The following is a 17,117-nucleotide window of genomic DNA, read 5'->3' as shown; positions in this document are numbered from 1 at the left end:
TAAACCTGCGTGCCCTTCCCGGCCTTGTGGATCACCGCCACTGGTGGGGAAGATGGAGCATGCATCGCCATCCCTCCGTCTGTGGAACCAAAAGGTGAGGTTGAGCACAGGTGGCAATGGGCAGAGGGTGGTGAGCTACTCTCGCCTGGACACCGGCGAGAGTAGTGGGAGGATTGTGTATCGCCAACACAACAACAACACTGATGCCTGGTGCGGGTGGACCACGGTCTTCAGGTGGTCGCTTTGTTTACTGTATTCGCATGTGAATGCAGGCCCCGCAGGGGGTGAGGGACATCACTGGCGAATACCTGTATGGGGTTGTTCTCCTAAACCCCCGGGGTGCCCTTTGGTGTGAGGCATGTACAGGAAACTGACGTACAAAAATTCTTGAAGAGGCCTACTGACCTGTGATTATAAGCTCTGTTTTGTATTTACCATGTGGTCGTGTATTATTTCTATTGGTTTCCAATGATTGTCAAAGCACTTTTAAATATTGCAGTATCTGGTGCTCTATCTAGTTCTGGGAGGTTATTTCATAGATCTAATGTTCTGTAGGTGAAAGCGATTTTTCTTCAGTAAAGCCCTCAAAAAAAAAAAAAAAAAAAATGTAGTGATGCCCTCTTGCGTGTGTGCCTTCTCAAAGGCACACACACAGGTTTAATGGGTCACAGGCCACTGCTCCATTGTAAAGTTCAGTCAATATAATGTAGCACTCTCATGTTGCCTCATAAATGTCCTCATACCAAAGTGAGTAACTGCAGTTTCTTCAATCTTTCTCAGTACGAAAAATCTGTAAGACCAAATGTCATGGTGGTATTTGAAAAATGAAGGTTTGAAGATGTGTTTGTGGAATCATCTCAAGATTTACTCACATGGTTGATTAGGTGGATTGTCCATTACTGTTGACCTGTAGGACCCTTATTCCAGGAAAGGAAACCCCTGAATTAGTTAATGAAAGATTTTGAAGAAAAAAAACTTTCAATAAATTCAGTGTGAGTGTGCTCAGGAGTTTAACAACCCCTAACCTCTGTTTGACATAGTTTTTTGGAAAAGAAGCACCCTGAATTAAAAGTATTATTATGACATTATAATGTGTATGTATCACTGATGTTCATGACTACATAACAAATATATATATATATATATATATATATATATATATATATATATATATATATATATATATATATATATATATATATATATATATATATATATATATATATATATATATATATATATATGTGTGTGTGTGTGTGTGTGTGTGTCTAACACGCACGCACCCTAGTTCAGCAACATTTCTATGGTTGATGTTTCCCATTAACCAGGGGGTAATAATGGCAGGGAATTATATGTCCTCTATGTTGAATCAGTTTTCTATCAGTTCTCTCTCCATCAAATAATTACTTTATATCAGGAAGAATGATTATTTATATATAACAAAGTTTACAAGTAACATGTAACAATGGGCCATGAAACTGACCATGTAGTTCTTTTTCATGCCATTTACAGCTCAGATTTTTAGTACATCCCTAGAAATTTGTAATTTTTATCTCTACTTAGGTGCCTCTTGAAAATTTCAACTAGTTATCACTCATACTGCCAAAATCAAACTCAGTGAATTAAAGTTTTTTGGTCTTTTTTTTTTTTTTTTCACATCATAAATTCTTGAATGATCTTTGTTTTCTAACAACAAAGAATTATCTGCTTCAGGAAAAAATATTCCTCTTTGCTGTGAATTTAATTCAAATCTATATATAATTTCCCATGTTTTGAATTACAGTAATATTTAATACCTTTTCTCAAATTCTTACTAATCTAAAAATTATATACTAAGCAAGGTCTTATTGAGATCTTAAAAAATTTTTGTTCTAAGTTGTGGATGTTCCTTGAAGGTAATTTCTTTGAAAATAATTTTAAGTGAGAGCTACAGGATGGTGTCTTATATTTTTATGCAATTTTGTTTCTTTCCTCTTTGTCCCATGACATGGGTATTAGCTTAGTGGCCCTTTTCTGAACATTTTCAATGATTTCAATGTACTTTTTAAGACACATCATACTGGAGAAGAAGGAGTAAAGGTTCTGAGAACATGTCCATGTTATCGATAGATAGTAGGTAGTACCTTTCCCATTTTGAAGTGCTATTTTTTCCACCAAGTCACCAAGCTTGCTGGATAAATATTGAGAAAAACACTAGTCTCACACAATTAGGGTAGGGTAGGGGGGTCAAGAAGGGTGCAGTCTCTCAATTAGGATACAATAGGATAGGTTAGATTAGGTTAACTTTAGTTAAGAAATTAATAAAAAAAATATTTGGACGCTATTGTAAGACTGGTGTTTTTCTTAATATTCTCTGCCTGTCATGTATTGGAACACTAAAAAAAAAAAAAAAAGAATAGAAATACTATGTAAAACTACAGTTTTATCAGTACTGGTATATCAATTTTAGTTCAAATTTGTTTGCAGCTTAGTGAAATTCTAAAGCTAGCTGGAGAACTTCAGAATGAAGACCAGAAGTTGGCTGCAGAATCCTGGTACCTGGCAGTGCACCACATCCAGTCCCTGTGGGACAAGTCTTCCCTCATCACCGCCAGGAAGGTGAGTGCAGCCCGCACCTTGCAACACACCACAACACCTGTATATGTAATTTTATTATGTATCATAGAGCTTCCTGTTTTGACTTCATGCATGTGTAATATCAAGTCTTTGTGAGAAGAAACATATTTGTTTGAGACCTTTTGGATTAGCAGTTGATTTCAGGAGAAGCTAAATTTACAACAAACAAGTCATTTATGAGCTACATCCATCCATGTATGTGACATAAGTGTATGATTATATACTTTATTTCAGGGTGTATCAACTCAGGTCAAGGAGGAGGTCAAACAGGATGGACACAGTTCTGAGGCTACCTCAAGTCTGGGTGAGGTTCCTTGACTGGTTTATGAATATTTATTTAACACATGCTTTACATAGTTTTCCACTGTGAATGAGATGATAAGAGGATTTTCAGGGTTGTTTTCAAAAGATAGTTTAGTAGAAAGTCTGAACATGAACAGGCTTTTTAATTTATCAGGTCCTTTACTCTCATATTCCAGGACTTATACTCTGTTCTTATCATTTTAATTTCCTGAAACATTTTTATCAACATCTCACATCTTATTCTCTTTTCTTTTATATTCTCTTCACTTTCAGCTTTGTATGATACACTTCCTTATTTCTATACCCCATGCTTTCTGTACCTTACTACTTCTGCTCCTTTTGCAGTCTTTATTTTTTAATATATTGAATGCTTCTTTATACTTGATCCCTCCTCAACAATTGCTCTAGATTCTCTGTCTTTCACCAACTTTCTTCTTATATTCTCTTTTTTCCTTCCTGGCCAGCTTTACACTGGCCTCTGTTATACTCTTATTCTACCACTGTTCCTACCAAAATCTTGTCCCTCATTTTAATCTTGATCACCACAACATAGTGGTAATGGAAGAAAAATGTTTCTCATAGTTTGGAGGAGGAGCACCACACCACAGACACAAACCCCAACACCAAAGGAAGAGGCAGTGAAGGAGGAACACAGTATTGAAGAGCAGAATTCAGAGAGGGTCAAGAAGGGCCGTCGTGAGGGTAAGAAGTCTTCCAAATCATCAGTGAAACAGGAAGCACAAGTTAAGCAGGAGAGTGAGTCACAAGACAAGGCTCAGGATGCTGGCAAGGTTTGTTGAGGTGTGATGGGATGCAGGAATATAGACTGAATTTCCTAGTTTCTTTATAAAACATGTGAATGCATCATAGCCAGATAATCTTGCACTTATTCATATATCTGTTTTAGTCAGTCTCATCTAAACTGTCTTCTGTCATTCCTGTTCAGTTTGATTGTAACATAAACACTCTGACTTAATCATCCATTTATTTATACTTTTTTTTGCTTGAGTTAGCAGCCTGAACAATTTTCTTTTGTTAATGTTTTCAGGTTCAGTCAGTCCACCTCATGATCTCAGCTGACCCAGTCCTGGTGCCAAGCATGAACAGGTTCAAAAAGGTGTTCAAGAATGAGAGCACAGGCAAAATGGAGACTACTTACCAGTGTGAAAAGTGTCCTAAGCAGTGCCGTACTGCCATTGCTTTATACAGTAAGTGCTGAGATCTGTTTTGTATCACACTAGCAGAATTATCAAGTGTTGCCCAGGTGAAATGTCTATCATACCAAAGCAGTCATTTCATCAGCAAAGCAATCATGCAATTTCCATGTACTTTCTAAGAAACCTAAAACCTATGTCCATTTCTGATCAGCTTCTCCTCTATCTGTATCTATCTGTTAATTTATCTATGCCTATCTTTTTACTTGAGTTCCTTTACTTAACAAGTGACTGACCTAGTGTGATAAACAAAAATATCTTACTTGGGCATTGTTTGGTAATCCTGCAAATCATAAGTATTTTAAAAGTGAAAAAGTTAAAACTTGATATGAATAATGAACTAAAGTGAATATTGTCCCAATTATTTTTTCACAGAACACTGGTCTTCTCACAGTAAGAGTTTGGAGTGTCCTATCTGCCACCAGAGACTATGCAACAGACATGCTCTAAATGGTAGGTGAGCCAAGGTAATTTAGTAAAAGTCATTGAATCTTCATACATATTTGATAGTTATTCTCCTTTCCGCTTTTCCCAGTTGGTGCACATTGGTGATAATAATTTCTTGGTGTAAATTAGTAATCCAATTACTAATCTGCCAATGATACTCTGTAATAATTACTGTCTGGATCTGAAGTGGGGCTCATTTTTATTATACAATGCTCCTCTTTTGATCTTCCTTCACCAGTTGCTCTCCAGGCACTTTCAGTAGGTTAATACTTCTTACCAGATGATGAAGCCATCTTAACTTTGACATCATAACACCTCCATAATGCACACTTGCACTCTGTCTTCCTTGAGATTGTGTTACAGGACATGCTGTTTTATTGTAAGTCTGTCATTCAGCTTTGCATTTCTCTCTCAGCACACAAGAGGACCCACACTGGGGAGCGGCCATTTGAGTGCACCAAGTGTTCTTCAAGGTTTACTACCCGAGGCAACCTTGCTCGCCACATAGCCAGCCACGAGGGAAAGAAGCCGTGGCAATGTGCTTTGTGTGGCAAGCGGTACACTGAGAAAAAGTCTCTTAAGGTGCACATGCGATCACACACTGGTGAAAAGCCCTATGCGTGAGTCTCTACTATTACTGTTTTGTATCTGTGCCATATTAATTGTAAAATCCATATTAACATAATGTATTTCATATTTGAGACAAAGTGGTATTCATTAATTGTGTCAGCTTTCAAACTATCTGCATTACTGGTTTAATTCAAAGCAAACTAAAAGTATTCTCAGAACAGCAATTTCTTTGGTGCCATTAAAGCAATAGCTGACATCAGAATTTTTAAAAAGCTTTGAGGATAAAAATTGGTGCTGTACTTTTGTTCTTAGTTTTTATTGTAGAAGATACTGTGTGTTTGGAGAGACCAATTTTTTTCTTCTTTTTACTTATGGTTTATAGGAAATAGGAGGCTTTTATAATCCCTTTATTTGAGAAAAAAGTTACTTGTGTCCACTGAAAAGTATAGTGTGTAATTTGTCTGTTATACTTTTATAAATCTGATCACTGGCAAGAAGACTCCACTAATGAGATTTGCCAGCACTAATTGTCCACACTAACACCTACAAAAATACTAACAATAGTGTTTGCCCTCTAGGTGCTCTGTCTGTCCCAAGAAGTTCTCTCAGTCTGGCGTCCTCCAGGCACACATGCTCATCCACAGTGATCAGTTTGCACATTTGTGTGACATATGTGGGCGCTCCTTCCGCCAGCGTTCTCAGTTGGCAACTCACCACCTGCGCCACCAAGGAGTGCGCCCCTTCTCCTGCCCCAATTGTGACCGAAGCTTCACCACCAAGGGTAGGACTGAGGTAGTTTGTTAACAAAGTGACTGTCTCAAGACTGGATGCCTTGCTTGCTTAGGAGAATGAATTTTGTTAGATATCTATTCAAATATTCAAGCAATCTTTTTTTGTGTGTGTCATCCCATGCGTTTGGAGGATGGCTGCATATTTGAAAGAGAAGAAATCTGTAACCATGTTGAACATAAAAATTGTGTGGATGAATGTCTAACACTTTACCTTTAAGGTACACTGACGAATTTGTATGTGTATGCAATGCAGGTGACATGGAGAGGCACCTGAGGACACACACAGGGGAGCGGCCATTCAGCTGTGACGTGTGTGGCTCCTCATTTGCCCGGCCACAGACGTTACAGGAACACAAAAACCGGCACTACAACTTCAAGCCCTACATGTGCAAGATCTGTGGCAAAAGTAAGAAACAGAAGCAAAACATCTAAATATTTGTTTGCTTTTTTGATACATCTAATGATGACTGAGTGATATATGGTTTTGTATGAAAGGCTCAAGTTATTTATACATGCACTCATTTGGTGTTATGTACTGAAGGGTTTCATGAGATGGCTGCCTGCTCTCGCCACATCAAAGGTTTGCACTCCAGGGAGAAGGGAAACGCCCCAGCTTCTGCCAGCATTCTCCGTTTGACTAATCCTGAACACCAGCAAGGTACATGTGAATAAGCTTAAATATTATAGAGAATGTTGTAGTATTGATCTTGATGCTTGTCAAGTTCTTCTGAGACTGAGGAATTCCTGAGTGACCTTGTTCATCCTACCTTCTTTCCTCATTTAAACACTGTGCCTTGCTTTTTGGGTTGTTGTTTATCTAGAAACTACATGATGGAACAAAGTACTAACAGTGGTAACAGTGTAATTCATATCCTTGTATTTTTCAGATGAGGAAGAGAAGCAAAATATTCTCATTACTCATCTTGATGTAACTGATCCCGTGACAAAGGAAGATGTCCCTCCTGCAACTCCACAGGAAGATGATGTGGGAAATGAGGAGGAGGAAGAGGAAGAGGAGGAGGAGGAGGAGATGGAGGGTGTAGATGAGGAAGATGGGGAGGAAGTGAAACATCACATCTTTGTCATGCACACCACAGAGCCAGAGGAAACACAGCTCATTACCATTGCAGAGCCTACTGTTGGTGACAGTGAGTGTGGTGGAGGCATGGATGAGTTCATACTTTGATTTTTTATTTGGTAATGAGTGGCTATTTGTGATATAGTGAAACCTTTAACTTGGTTTTGATTCATAAGGAAATGGATAATGAAATGTGGTTTAAAGGAATTAGTGATCAACAGTGTATTATAGATATTTGAAAATGAATGATGTGAAACTACAGATAATAGATTATGTGATCAAGGTAACAGGCTTTAAATTGATTATTCAGAAACTTGTGGCAGATTTAGTACTATTGTTCGAGAAGAATATGTTTGAATTGCATGTCTTCAAGGTGTTGTCTTGTCCTATTGCAGATGAAGGCCCAAGCTCCACTGAGTTGTCGTGTGAGGACTGTGTCACCCTCATGTCTTCTGTAGATGTTCTGAGGAGCCATGCCAGACACTGTACAACTGTCTCATGCGAGGACTGTCGCACCCTTATATCTTCAGTGGAGGTGGTGAGGGGACACCTGCGACACTGTGAGAATCACCAAGGTAGGTCATGCTCTGTGCTATAAGTAAAGCACAGCAGGAGAGTGCTACTTCAAGAATGTGATTGGATAATGTTAGAAGTGGAAGCATCTACTGATGTCACTTAGTGGAGGTTTCATTGTTTGTGCTGCCATTGATTAGTTGCTTGGGAGGATAATGCTATATATTATGAAAAGTTTATTGTGTGCAGGTTTGTCCATGGCAGAGTGGCTTATTGAAGATGATGCCATGAGCCAGGACAGTAACAGCAGCAATGACAGAAACAGTGATGATGGTGCAGAGGATGGTGGCAATAGTGATGGCAGTGGTGGTGGAGGCAACGGAGAGAATGAGGTAGTGACATCAGATATGGATCAACATACTGTTACCATCAGTGAGGATGTCACTATTACCTCACTTCCCCTCACCCAGCTACCTCCCATACACCTACAGCTGGAGAGTGAGTCCTTGTGTGTTCACTGTGGTGTATGTAGTTCAACTCTGTTCTCTTTAGTGTAGGTAGGGTCTATGGTGATGATAATGAGAGGGTGGTTGTGTTATAATGTTGAGGTATGGATCCACTCGGTTGATAAATTTTGTTGCATGCAGGTGACTACATGGTGGTGTTGCGGGGGCCAGCCAGCAGCGGACAGACTGCAGACAGGACGCTTCCCCCACAGCAGGTGACTGGCTACTTTTAATTTTTGTGACACTCCTTACTGCACTCTGATAGTACACAATGTTATTTTCTCTGGCTGGCTACAAAACATATGTTGTTGAGATTGTTGCTTTTAAAATCTTTTCTTGAAGATACTCATCTTTAACTCCTAAGAAAAAGAACACTGCATAACATACTTTTTATTTACTTTATTTTTGTGAGGAAAGATGACAAAACACTACAAAGACTTGAAATAAAAGGTCTGGTTGAGTAGAAAAGAGTTACCACTAGGATGGCCAGTTCTGTAGCACTTGTATGTAGGTTTTAACTTGATTTCATCTCATGTACTTTGCTCATGTATCTTGTACAATCTCATGTACCTTGCACAATAAGAAATGGCATAGTTGATTTATGTGATGGTATTGAATTAGTAAAGTTTCATTTTCAATTAATGTCCTTTCAGGTAGAGGAACATTCATTAACAGAGGCAGAGGAAGAGAATTCACAGCCAAGACTTGCACTGGTCTCATCGCTGCTCAATGAGTAAGGATTACATGAAGGTCAGGGAAGGGAAGGTACTATTGCACAAACTTGGGGGCCTTTATTTTTTAATCCCATTCCTTGATCTTTGTTGAAAGGCATTTGCATAATAATTTGAAAAAAAGTAACAATATAAATTGATAAGTAAAAAAAAATATATATATATATATATATATATATATATATATATATATATATATATATATTACCATAAATTGCTGTTGCTGGATATGAAAGACAAATCATGGGTTTTGAGAGTTCTTCAGCTTCAAACGAATTAAGATTGATATTTTCATTAAAAACCAACAGATCATAACATTCCATTTGAAAAACTACACCAGATTATTTTATTTTATTTTATTTTTTGAGCATTTGATGTGACATTAATTTGAGGCTAGATTGAAGCTTTATATTTTGTGTGTGTGTGTGTGTGTGTGTGCCCTTTGCAGGTGATGTCAAACTGGTAAATAGATTGATAGATTTGAATTTATATTTATATTGATGAAATTTTAGTAATTATAAGGTTCATGTATATATAAATTAACTTTTATCATGAATGGTAAAATAAAAACTACAAACTGAATACTACAAATAAACAAATTTCAAGCAGATTTTCAGGTTTCTTTCCTTTTACGTTATCTGCATAGGTGACTTTGTGATTGACCATTTAAAGAGGTCTGTATGATTTCAGCTGTATTGATCAGTAATGAAGTTTGTTCTCACATGTCTTCAGCTTTACTAAGATTTTTTTTTTGAGTTTGGTAGCTGTGGTATGGGAGAAATGGCCTGGCTGCCCACTCTATGGAAAGTATACTGCCATTGCATTCCTTGTTTTTAGAAGGCAACTAAAAGGAGTGAGGGAAGTGAACAGCCCTCTCTTGTTGTCTTGCCTATCCACCTTTAAGATTAAGGGTGATGTCAATAAGGTGTATAGATAGCTTCCTTGCATAGGTGAGTGAAACATGTAAGGAGGACGGTATCTTTGCTTCAGACCACTGTAGGAGAAGGATGAGTGTAAAAGTTACTAGGAATCAATAACAAGATCGTTACTATGAGAGTTGGTGTTTATTACACTAACTCGGTACCAAAACCATGAAGCACAGCCTAGTGGAAATTTCCTTAATTTTTTCCCTTGTCCTCTTTGAGTCCAACAGTGCGATTAAACACCAAGTGGTCTGGGGTGGAGTCTGGGTCGACAGAGAAAAAGCCGGTCCGCTCAAACTGGAACTTGTCAAAAGCTTTAGCGCCCCTGACAGAGGAGTCGACAAGGCTCTCTAGTACTGTCAAGGAGTTTGAGTTGATGTCTGTGAGGAAGCCACCAGGAACCACTGATGGGTCTTCAGGGCATTCATGTCTAAACCTGAAAAAGAGTGACACAATATGGGATTTAAATATGCTAACTGTACATATTGTAAGACTTGGCATTCAGATTTTACATCCTCATAACTTTTAAATCTGCAGACTTTAGGCATTCAACCAATAACTTGTACTTTCCATTGTACTGACTTTGAATTAATTTACCAGTTAGGTTAGGCATGAACCTCTTTTAATGCTGATCAAAATTACATCTGTTTTGGTACTTGTAGATTATTGAAAAGGATGGTAAAAGTGTATATGTCCAACAGGCTTTAGAGGAACTCACAGCTTTTCATAGAGCCGCACTTCACACTTAAAAGGCTTAGCGACCCAGTGGATAAATGCCTTGGGTTTGTTGGCGTCAGATGCAGGCTCACATGTGACCTTGAGGTAGTCCACTTCCCCTGAACTGGTTCTCACCACTTCAGCAACACTGATCACTTGGCCACAGTGCCTCAGTCCCACACTCTGCTGTGGCATCAGTCTCCTGTAGCCCTTCTCTTCTTTCTGTGCATAAGGATTATAAAGTTCCTCATAAAATCTTTTATAAGGTAGTATGTAAAAAAAAAAAAAAAATTAATGCATGACCTAAGAGATTTTAAATACATATCCATTTAGAAATAAAACAAAGAGGATTTAAGGAGATATGCTGGTTATCTCAACCCTCCGATTCAGAAAGATAACTGACGAGATATGCTGGTTATCTTACCTCTCGAAAGTCTGAACGTTCAATCCAAATTTCCTTGAAGAATGGAACAGTGTGGGTGCCTTTCTCCTCATTCCCAGGGATGTTGGGAACTGTTACTGGGGTAGGACTGTCACCAGGATAATTTGTGATGACTGCTCTAAGAGGTTCTAACACAGCCATTGCTCTGAAGGGAAAAAGTGTTATAATCTTGTAATAAAAAGGAAAAATTAAAAAAATACATTGATAGAAAAACACAAATATGGTGACTATTGCAGACTCACTGCAGTACCTTGGAGCAGTGAGATTGAGAATATCTCGAACACAAGCCTCCAGGGCATCGGGGTGGATGCTGATTTGAGCTCCTGTAAGGCCCAGTGTGGCACAAAAGTTGTTGATAGCTTCTGGTGGGAAGCCACGTCGTCTCAAGGCAGATAGAGTGAAGAGTCGAGGGTCATCCCAATCTGGATAGGAAGGAGAGAACTGTGTGAGTTCCTCAACTGGACATGGAGCTCTTGCTGACATTTGTTAAATCTCTTCATTCACTAAAGTTGGTCTATGAGTTATTGCATTTATATGCAATTTCATAACTATGAAATTGACAGAAAACAGTTATTAAGAAGTTTCAGGATGAGCTCACCAAAAAGGTGTGATAAGTGCTGAGTGTTATATACACCTGATACCTATGTGACTGAGCTAAACAATTACAAAATTAAATTATTAAATTAACTAGAATGATATAAGTGACCTACCAACAGACTCAGCACTGGACAAACTCACCTCTGACAAAACCCTCTGAGATAAGTTTGCCAATCTTGCGCTTGGACACCACTGTGTAGTTCATGTTGAGCCGGCCATACTCCCACTGGACAGGGCAGTAAGTTTCAACAGCATTACACAACCAGTAGTAGGAAGACCGTCTGTAAGGGGTCATGTATTCTAATTAGATAAATGTGCATGCATTTACCTCTCAAGTTTTTCCTGATACTGGCAGAGATGGAAGATTCTCCAAGTTTTCACGATAAAGGTATTGGACTCTCAAATGATGTTAGAGGCTAAATTAATTACAAATGCACATTTGTTTAGCTATCAGCAATTGTCACAACTGCATGCTTCATAGTTTCAGTCAACACACCTTGCTTGGAACTCTTTGGTGCAGAGGGAGTGTGTGATATGTTCCAAGGAATCACAAAGGCAGTGGGTGTAGTCATAGGTGGGGTAGATGCACCACTGGTCGCCTGTGCAGTGGTGGGGCACATACTTGATGCGATAAGCAACTGGATCAACTTTGCCTTCCTCTAGTATGGTCTTAAGGCGTAACGTTGCTTCACCTTCATCAAACTTACCATTTTTCATGTCCTGTGGAGGGTTTGCTGTTCAAGTTTGCTGTGTTATAACTATATTACATATACAAATAAAACAGTGGCTTTTCAAACATATACCTATGCTCATAAATTAATTAGTATCTAGATGCTATTTAACCCTATTGAGGTAACTGAGACAGGATTTTCCATGGTAGTAGCCTACAATTCCAATCATAATAGGAAAGTCAAGGTGGAAATCTTACCTCAAACAGCTGCAGGGACTCATGGATTGGTCTGTCCCTCCAGGGTGAGGGTGGAGGGTCATGGCCACGCAGCTCCTCAGGCTTCTGATGACACACATATGCCAGGCCTTTCTTGACTAATAACACTGCCCACTCGTACAGCTGTGAGAAGTAGTCTGACGAATGTGTGATCTTGTATGGCTTGTAACCTGTGCAAGAGAGACACTGTTCTTACTCAGATATAGTATATAGGATTTGCACTGACCCTGTGTTGTTCAGTCTTGATGTTTACTTTTCTATCCAACTTCGTCATGATTGTTCCTTGTAAACATCACTTCCATGCCCTACTTGTTATTGACATTAATTCTGTTTGATGGAGACTTATGTTAGGTTAATGGCACTCATTCTGCTGCTCCCTTACTCTAGCTCATTGTTCCATTACCCTGTTGCTACAATGCATCAGTACTTCCCTATTCCTGCAGGAAAACTAAACACTGCTACATTCCTAATGACAGAGTAATGCCACTTACCCAACCACTCCACCATGTCCCTGATTCCTACAAAGAACTTCTCCTCCTCCTTCTCTGGATTGGTGTCATCGTATCGCAGGAAGCACACACCATTGTTGGCTGCGGCATACCCAAAGTTGATGTTGATAGCCTTGGCATGGCCAATGTGTAAGATTCCATTGGGTTCTGGAGGAAATCGTGTTCTGACCTGGAAAATGCAACAACATAAGATAAAACTATGAACCAAATTTATTACCTTAGCCTGAACATAATGGTATGCTCAGTTTCCTTACATACGTGAAAATATGCATTTATAATTTTATTGCTTAAGCAAGAGCACAGCAATATATTTAGCCTGGATTCTAAAATGCAAGCATAATCTGGCAAAAGGTTCTGGCTTAAAGAATACAATAAGATATTTAAAATTCAGATGAGTGACTGATGGATACATGGCTCTTTTCTACTGATTATTCTAGGAAAAATTTGTTCCCTAGCAAATTAGTACACAGCATATCAAAAAGCAGGTTTTATGTCCTCAAACACACCTGTCCTCCTGTGGTCTTGAGGTGTTCCTTGAGAAGGTCATGTGTCTTGTCTGTGATGACATAACCATCTGTTTTGTAGTTCTCCCCAGGGACGTGGAAGTTGACAGTTTTAAGAAATTCTGCCATAGTTAGTGGTCGCTTCTCTGTAATGTAATTTATGACAAGATTTTACAACAAAAGCATCAGAAATTATTCATTGATTATTTTTCCGACTATGTCTCACTATTTCTCTAGCCTTATCTCCTTATCTTAGTTCATTTGTGGCATTATTTTGTTTCATGTCTCATTTCCCCCTAGTCCTACCTCCCTTCATCAGCCCATCCCTCATCTAACCTGTCTGTTCTGCTGGGGTGTTGGATGGGGCAGCATCAGCCTTCTTCTCCTTCTTCTCTCCCTTATTCTTGGGTGGCTTGACCAGGTCCTCTTCTCTCTTTGGCCCCAGCAGCGTCAGTATCTGCAGGTCAATCTCCTCCTTCACCTTGCGACTCTCTGCCCAAGGAAGAGATGCCCTCACCTGACCCATTAGTGGCCCCGTGTTGAATTGGTACCTGAAGGAGACAATAATGTGAAGTTCTTCCTTTGTGAGTGTCCTGTTGTTCCTAGCTAATTGCTTTTCATCATTTGACTGTGCAAATAAATTTGTTTCAAAACACATGATAAGATATTTGCATAACAAGATAAGACATTTAAATAACAAACTCACACAGTCCAGAGAGCATGGATTCATTAACCTATACATTTTAATTCCTCACTGGTCCTGCTCACCTCTGCTTCACTATGGAATCCTTGTTTTTCTTGATCACCTGTGCCACTGCTGACTCCACCTCATCCTGTGTCACCACCACGCCCACACCACACTTCTTCTCAAACTCTGCTCGGTTAATCTCTTTATTGTGATCCTTGAAGAGCAAAACAGGAGAGAAATAAAAATCCAACATATATATATATATATATATATATATATATATATATATATATATATATATATATATATATATATATATATATATATATATATATATATATATATATATATATATATATATATATATATATATATATATATATATATATATATATATATATATATATATATATATATATATATATATATATATATATATATATATATATATATATATATATATATATATATATATATACAGTCGTACCTCGGTACTCGACCGCCTCTATACTCGACCAAATCGGTGCTCGACCAAAAAATTCGAGTAGAAAATGCATCGGACCTCGAACAGATTTTCGGTACTCGACTAGCCGAGTCGACCCGAACGCGCTCCTCGGCCCTTCTCGGCCCTTCTCGGCCAGCGGGTAAGCGTCAGTTCGACTCAGAACGCCAGCGGAGTAAGACGTACGGAGTTTGTTCGAGTATTTCTTCCCCAGACTTTCCATTATTTCTTATGGGAAAATTGGTTTCAGTGTTCGAACAAATCGGTGCTCGACCACCACCTCAGAACGGATTATGGTCGAGTACCGAGGTACGTCTGTATATATATGTATGTGTGTGTGTGTGTGTGTGTGTGTGTGTGTGTGAAAAGGCATGACAACTCCTCAAAAATTACTGCATAACTATCATGTATATAAATGACATTATTATGGGGATCTTTAAGGGAATTATGTGAGGTTTGGTTAGAACCTTTGGAGGATTGCTGTGTAGGAAAAGTGGGATGGAAAGAGATATGAGTGTGAGATAAATTTTTAACAAGTAATGATTCACATGGAAGATAATTATGGTGATATCAGTATTAATAATAATAATAATGAAGATGATAAGAATGTAATAACCTTGCCTATTGTGATATGAATGGTAATAACAATGATCTAAATAAGCCAACAAAGATATAATAAACTTTCAATCACTACTGCACCTCACCTGCACAAACTTAATAGCAGCAGTAAGCTTTGCCTCTTGGTCAAGGCGGCCATCGGACACATACTCCACCAGGAGTGGCAGGTGGGAGTGGAATTGCCTGGGCAGTTTGGTGGCCAGATGGTACAGCAGGTTACCCACACTCTTGTTGACAGGTGCACTAATTCCAGCCTGTGTCAAGTATTCATCTTATAAAATTTCATATAACATTACTCGGTCTATTTCTTATTTTTATTGCGATTTTGCAGATTGCAGATTTAAGAACTCGCTTTCTAGAATAATTCTATAAAAACTTTACCCATCACAATTAGAAATATCAGGAAAACAATTTTTGATATGTTTTCCTGATTTTACAGCTTCCTCCTCACTTGATCCTAATATTTATCGGTCATAGTAAAAGAAGAGGAAACTGTGATTACTCACCAAAATCTATAATTTTTTATCATCTGTATATTCCTTACAGTATAAATCAGACAACAGCATTCCACCATTTGATAACTAATAATAAATTACTTAGACATAAATCTGCTGGCTTAACCCAATATTTTTCAGTATGCCATAAGTAAAAGTCAGCGGAATAACGGTACATGCAAGCCCTGGTGAGCTGTGGAAGTTAGATAAGGTTAATCCTGTTGGAATGTAAATCACTGAAATATCGTGAAACACCGCTCTTAACGCCCCCAGGAGAAAAAAGAGCTTCCAATGGCTCTTAAACATCAAAATTTGAGGGAAAAGGATAAACATGAGCTGGAGTACAGGTATGCACGACCTTGTAGGAAGTGCAGGTGACAGGCGGCGACTCTCACCTGGTCTGCAATATTGGCGAGCACCGCGGTCAGGGATTCGTTCTTCAGCGTCTCCTTCACTTTCTGCTCAGACAGGCCCAGCAGACTCAGCTTCTCGGACACCTCCATGATTCGTGCGAGCGTGTTGTGGGAAGGGAGGGCGGCACCTCCACGTGGCTTCCAAGGTGTGCTGTGCCTGCCGCCAGCTGACTGACTGGCTGGGCTAGTACCGCTCTGCATGGACTGTATCGCGCCCAGGACGGTCTGTTATGCTGTTGCGTCACCTTGCACGTGTTTTTTATGTATTTATTAAGTCATAAGGGGTCAAATCTAGCCTTTTTATGTAATTCGTCCATAAGTAGCGTCCGGCAAATCATCGTAAATAGCTGAAGTTACTTTATAGGAAAGGGTGCATAAATTGAGAATCTGTTTCGGGAGTGTCAGATTCAGAGTGTCAGGTAGATAGGTAAATATGTAAATATATAGACAGATAGTTAGATGAAACAAATTAAATGTTCGTGATATCGGGAATCATGTCACTCTTAGTACGTAAGATGGAGTGTGGAAAACGAAAACGTGGTCATTATCAAGGCTACAACTGTATTTGGCTGGCAAGATTAAATTATACTTGATTTGATTTGACAGATTTATTGTTCCCATGGAGGTATAATGGGATATTATAGTTCCATGATTGTTTCATATAAAAATTTAACAATGGAGGAGGACGGAGTCTCCCGACATCTTCAGAATAAATTAAACATTTTCAGAAATAAAATTGCTATTATTTTCACAATCATTATGCAATGATTGATCAAATTGTCAAAGGGAAACTCGCCATCGGCATGTGTAGTGACCATATTCTGTACAGTTCTTATATATCCTTTCAGTTCTACATCAGCTGTCTTTCTCTCTTATTCTCCTACAAACCATATGGTTTATAACCAACTTTCATCACCCTAGTTATCTTGAGATCTGGTCAAGAAATGGCATATTCCAGTGATCTAGGGAATGATCTAGGGGGAGGAGTACAAGTGA

At 38.7% G+C, this 17,117-nt stretch overlaps 2 protein-coding genes across 4 annotated transcripts in view; one reads left to right on the top strand and one right to left on the bottom strand.

The window, feature by feature from the left end:
* The window catches only part of LOC135090123 (zinc finger protein ZFP2-like), a 9,980-nt gene extending 601 nt beyond the window's left edge, over positions 1-9,379 (top strand). Inside the window, exons 1-15 of one of the 3 annotated variants that reach the window (XM_063986495.1) lie at positions 1-94; positions 2,467-2,598; positions 2,851-2,920; positions 3,502-3,710; positions 3,968-4,127; positions 4,509-4,586; positions 4,996-5,200; positions 5,729-5,931; positions 6,195-6,347; positions 6,483-6,599; positions 6,829-7,089; positions 7,415-7,594; positions 7,782-8,030; positions 8,180-8,253; positions 8,692-9,379. The exon at positions 1-94 is cut by the window's left edge and continues 601 nt beyond it. In XM_063986495.1, the coding sequence (XP_063842565.1) occupies positions 53-94; positions 2,467-2,598; positions 2,851-2,920; positions 3,502-3,710; positions 3,968-4,127; positions 4,509-4,586; positions 4,996-5,200; positions 5,729-5,931; positions 6,195-6,347; positions 6,483-6,599; positions 6,829-7,089; positions 7,415-7,594; positions 7,782-8,030; positions 8,180-8,253; positions 8,692-8,775 (2,217 nt within the window). In that variant the 5' untranslated portion in view covers positions 1-52 and the 3' untranslated portion in view covers positions 8,776-9,379. Of the gene's footprint in view, positions 95-147; positions 357-2,466; positions 2,599-2,850; positions 2,921-3,501; positions 3,711-3,967; positions 4,128-4,508; positions 4,587-4,995; positions 5,201-5,728; positions 5,932-6,194; positions 6,348-6,482; positions 6,600-6,828; positions 7,090-7,414; positions 7,595-7,781; positions 8,031-8,179; positions 8,254-8,691 lie in introns of those variants that run through there. The other 2 variants (XM_063986496.1, XM_063986494.1) reach the window with 2 other exon arrangements.
* A 439-nt stretch (positions 9,380-9,818) lies between these two features.
* LOC135090122 (probable glutamine--tRNA ligase) lies at positions 9,819-16,323 on the bottom strand. The gene is made up of 13 exons (XM_063986492.1): positions 16,104-16,323; positions 15,301-15,468; positions 14,175-14,308; positions 13,743-13,957; positions 13,410-13,552; positions 12,886-13,072; positions 12,377-12,564; positions 11,945-12,168; positions 11,590-11,729; positions 11,102-11,273; positions 10,834-10,996; positions 10,411-10,631; positions 9,819-10,128 (listed from the first exon to the last, which is right to left on the bottom strand). Exons 1-13 carry the CDS (start codon positions 16,320-16,322, stop codon positions 9,888-9,890), a joined length of 2,415 nt encoding a protein of 804 aa, XP_063842562.1. The 5' UTR covers position 16,323; the 3' UTR covers positions 9,819-9,887.
* Between the last annotated feature and the right edge of the window lie 794 nt (positions 16,324-17,117).

This window comes from Scylla paramamosain, chromosome 34, assembly GCF_035594125.1.
Source record: "Scylla paramamosain isolate STU-SP2022 chromosome 34, ASM3559412v1, whole genome shotgun sequence".
In the NCBI taxonomy this organism is placed as follows: Eukaryota; Metazoa; Arthropoda; class Malacostraca; order Decapoda; family Portunidae; genus Scylla; species Scylla paramamosain.
The sequence above is the reverse complement of the archived record's forward strand: the minus strand, read 5'-3'. Positions and strand labels throughout refer to the sequence as shown.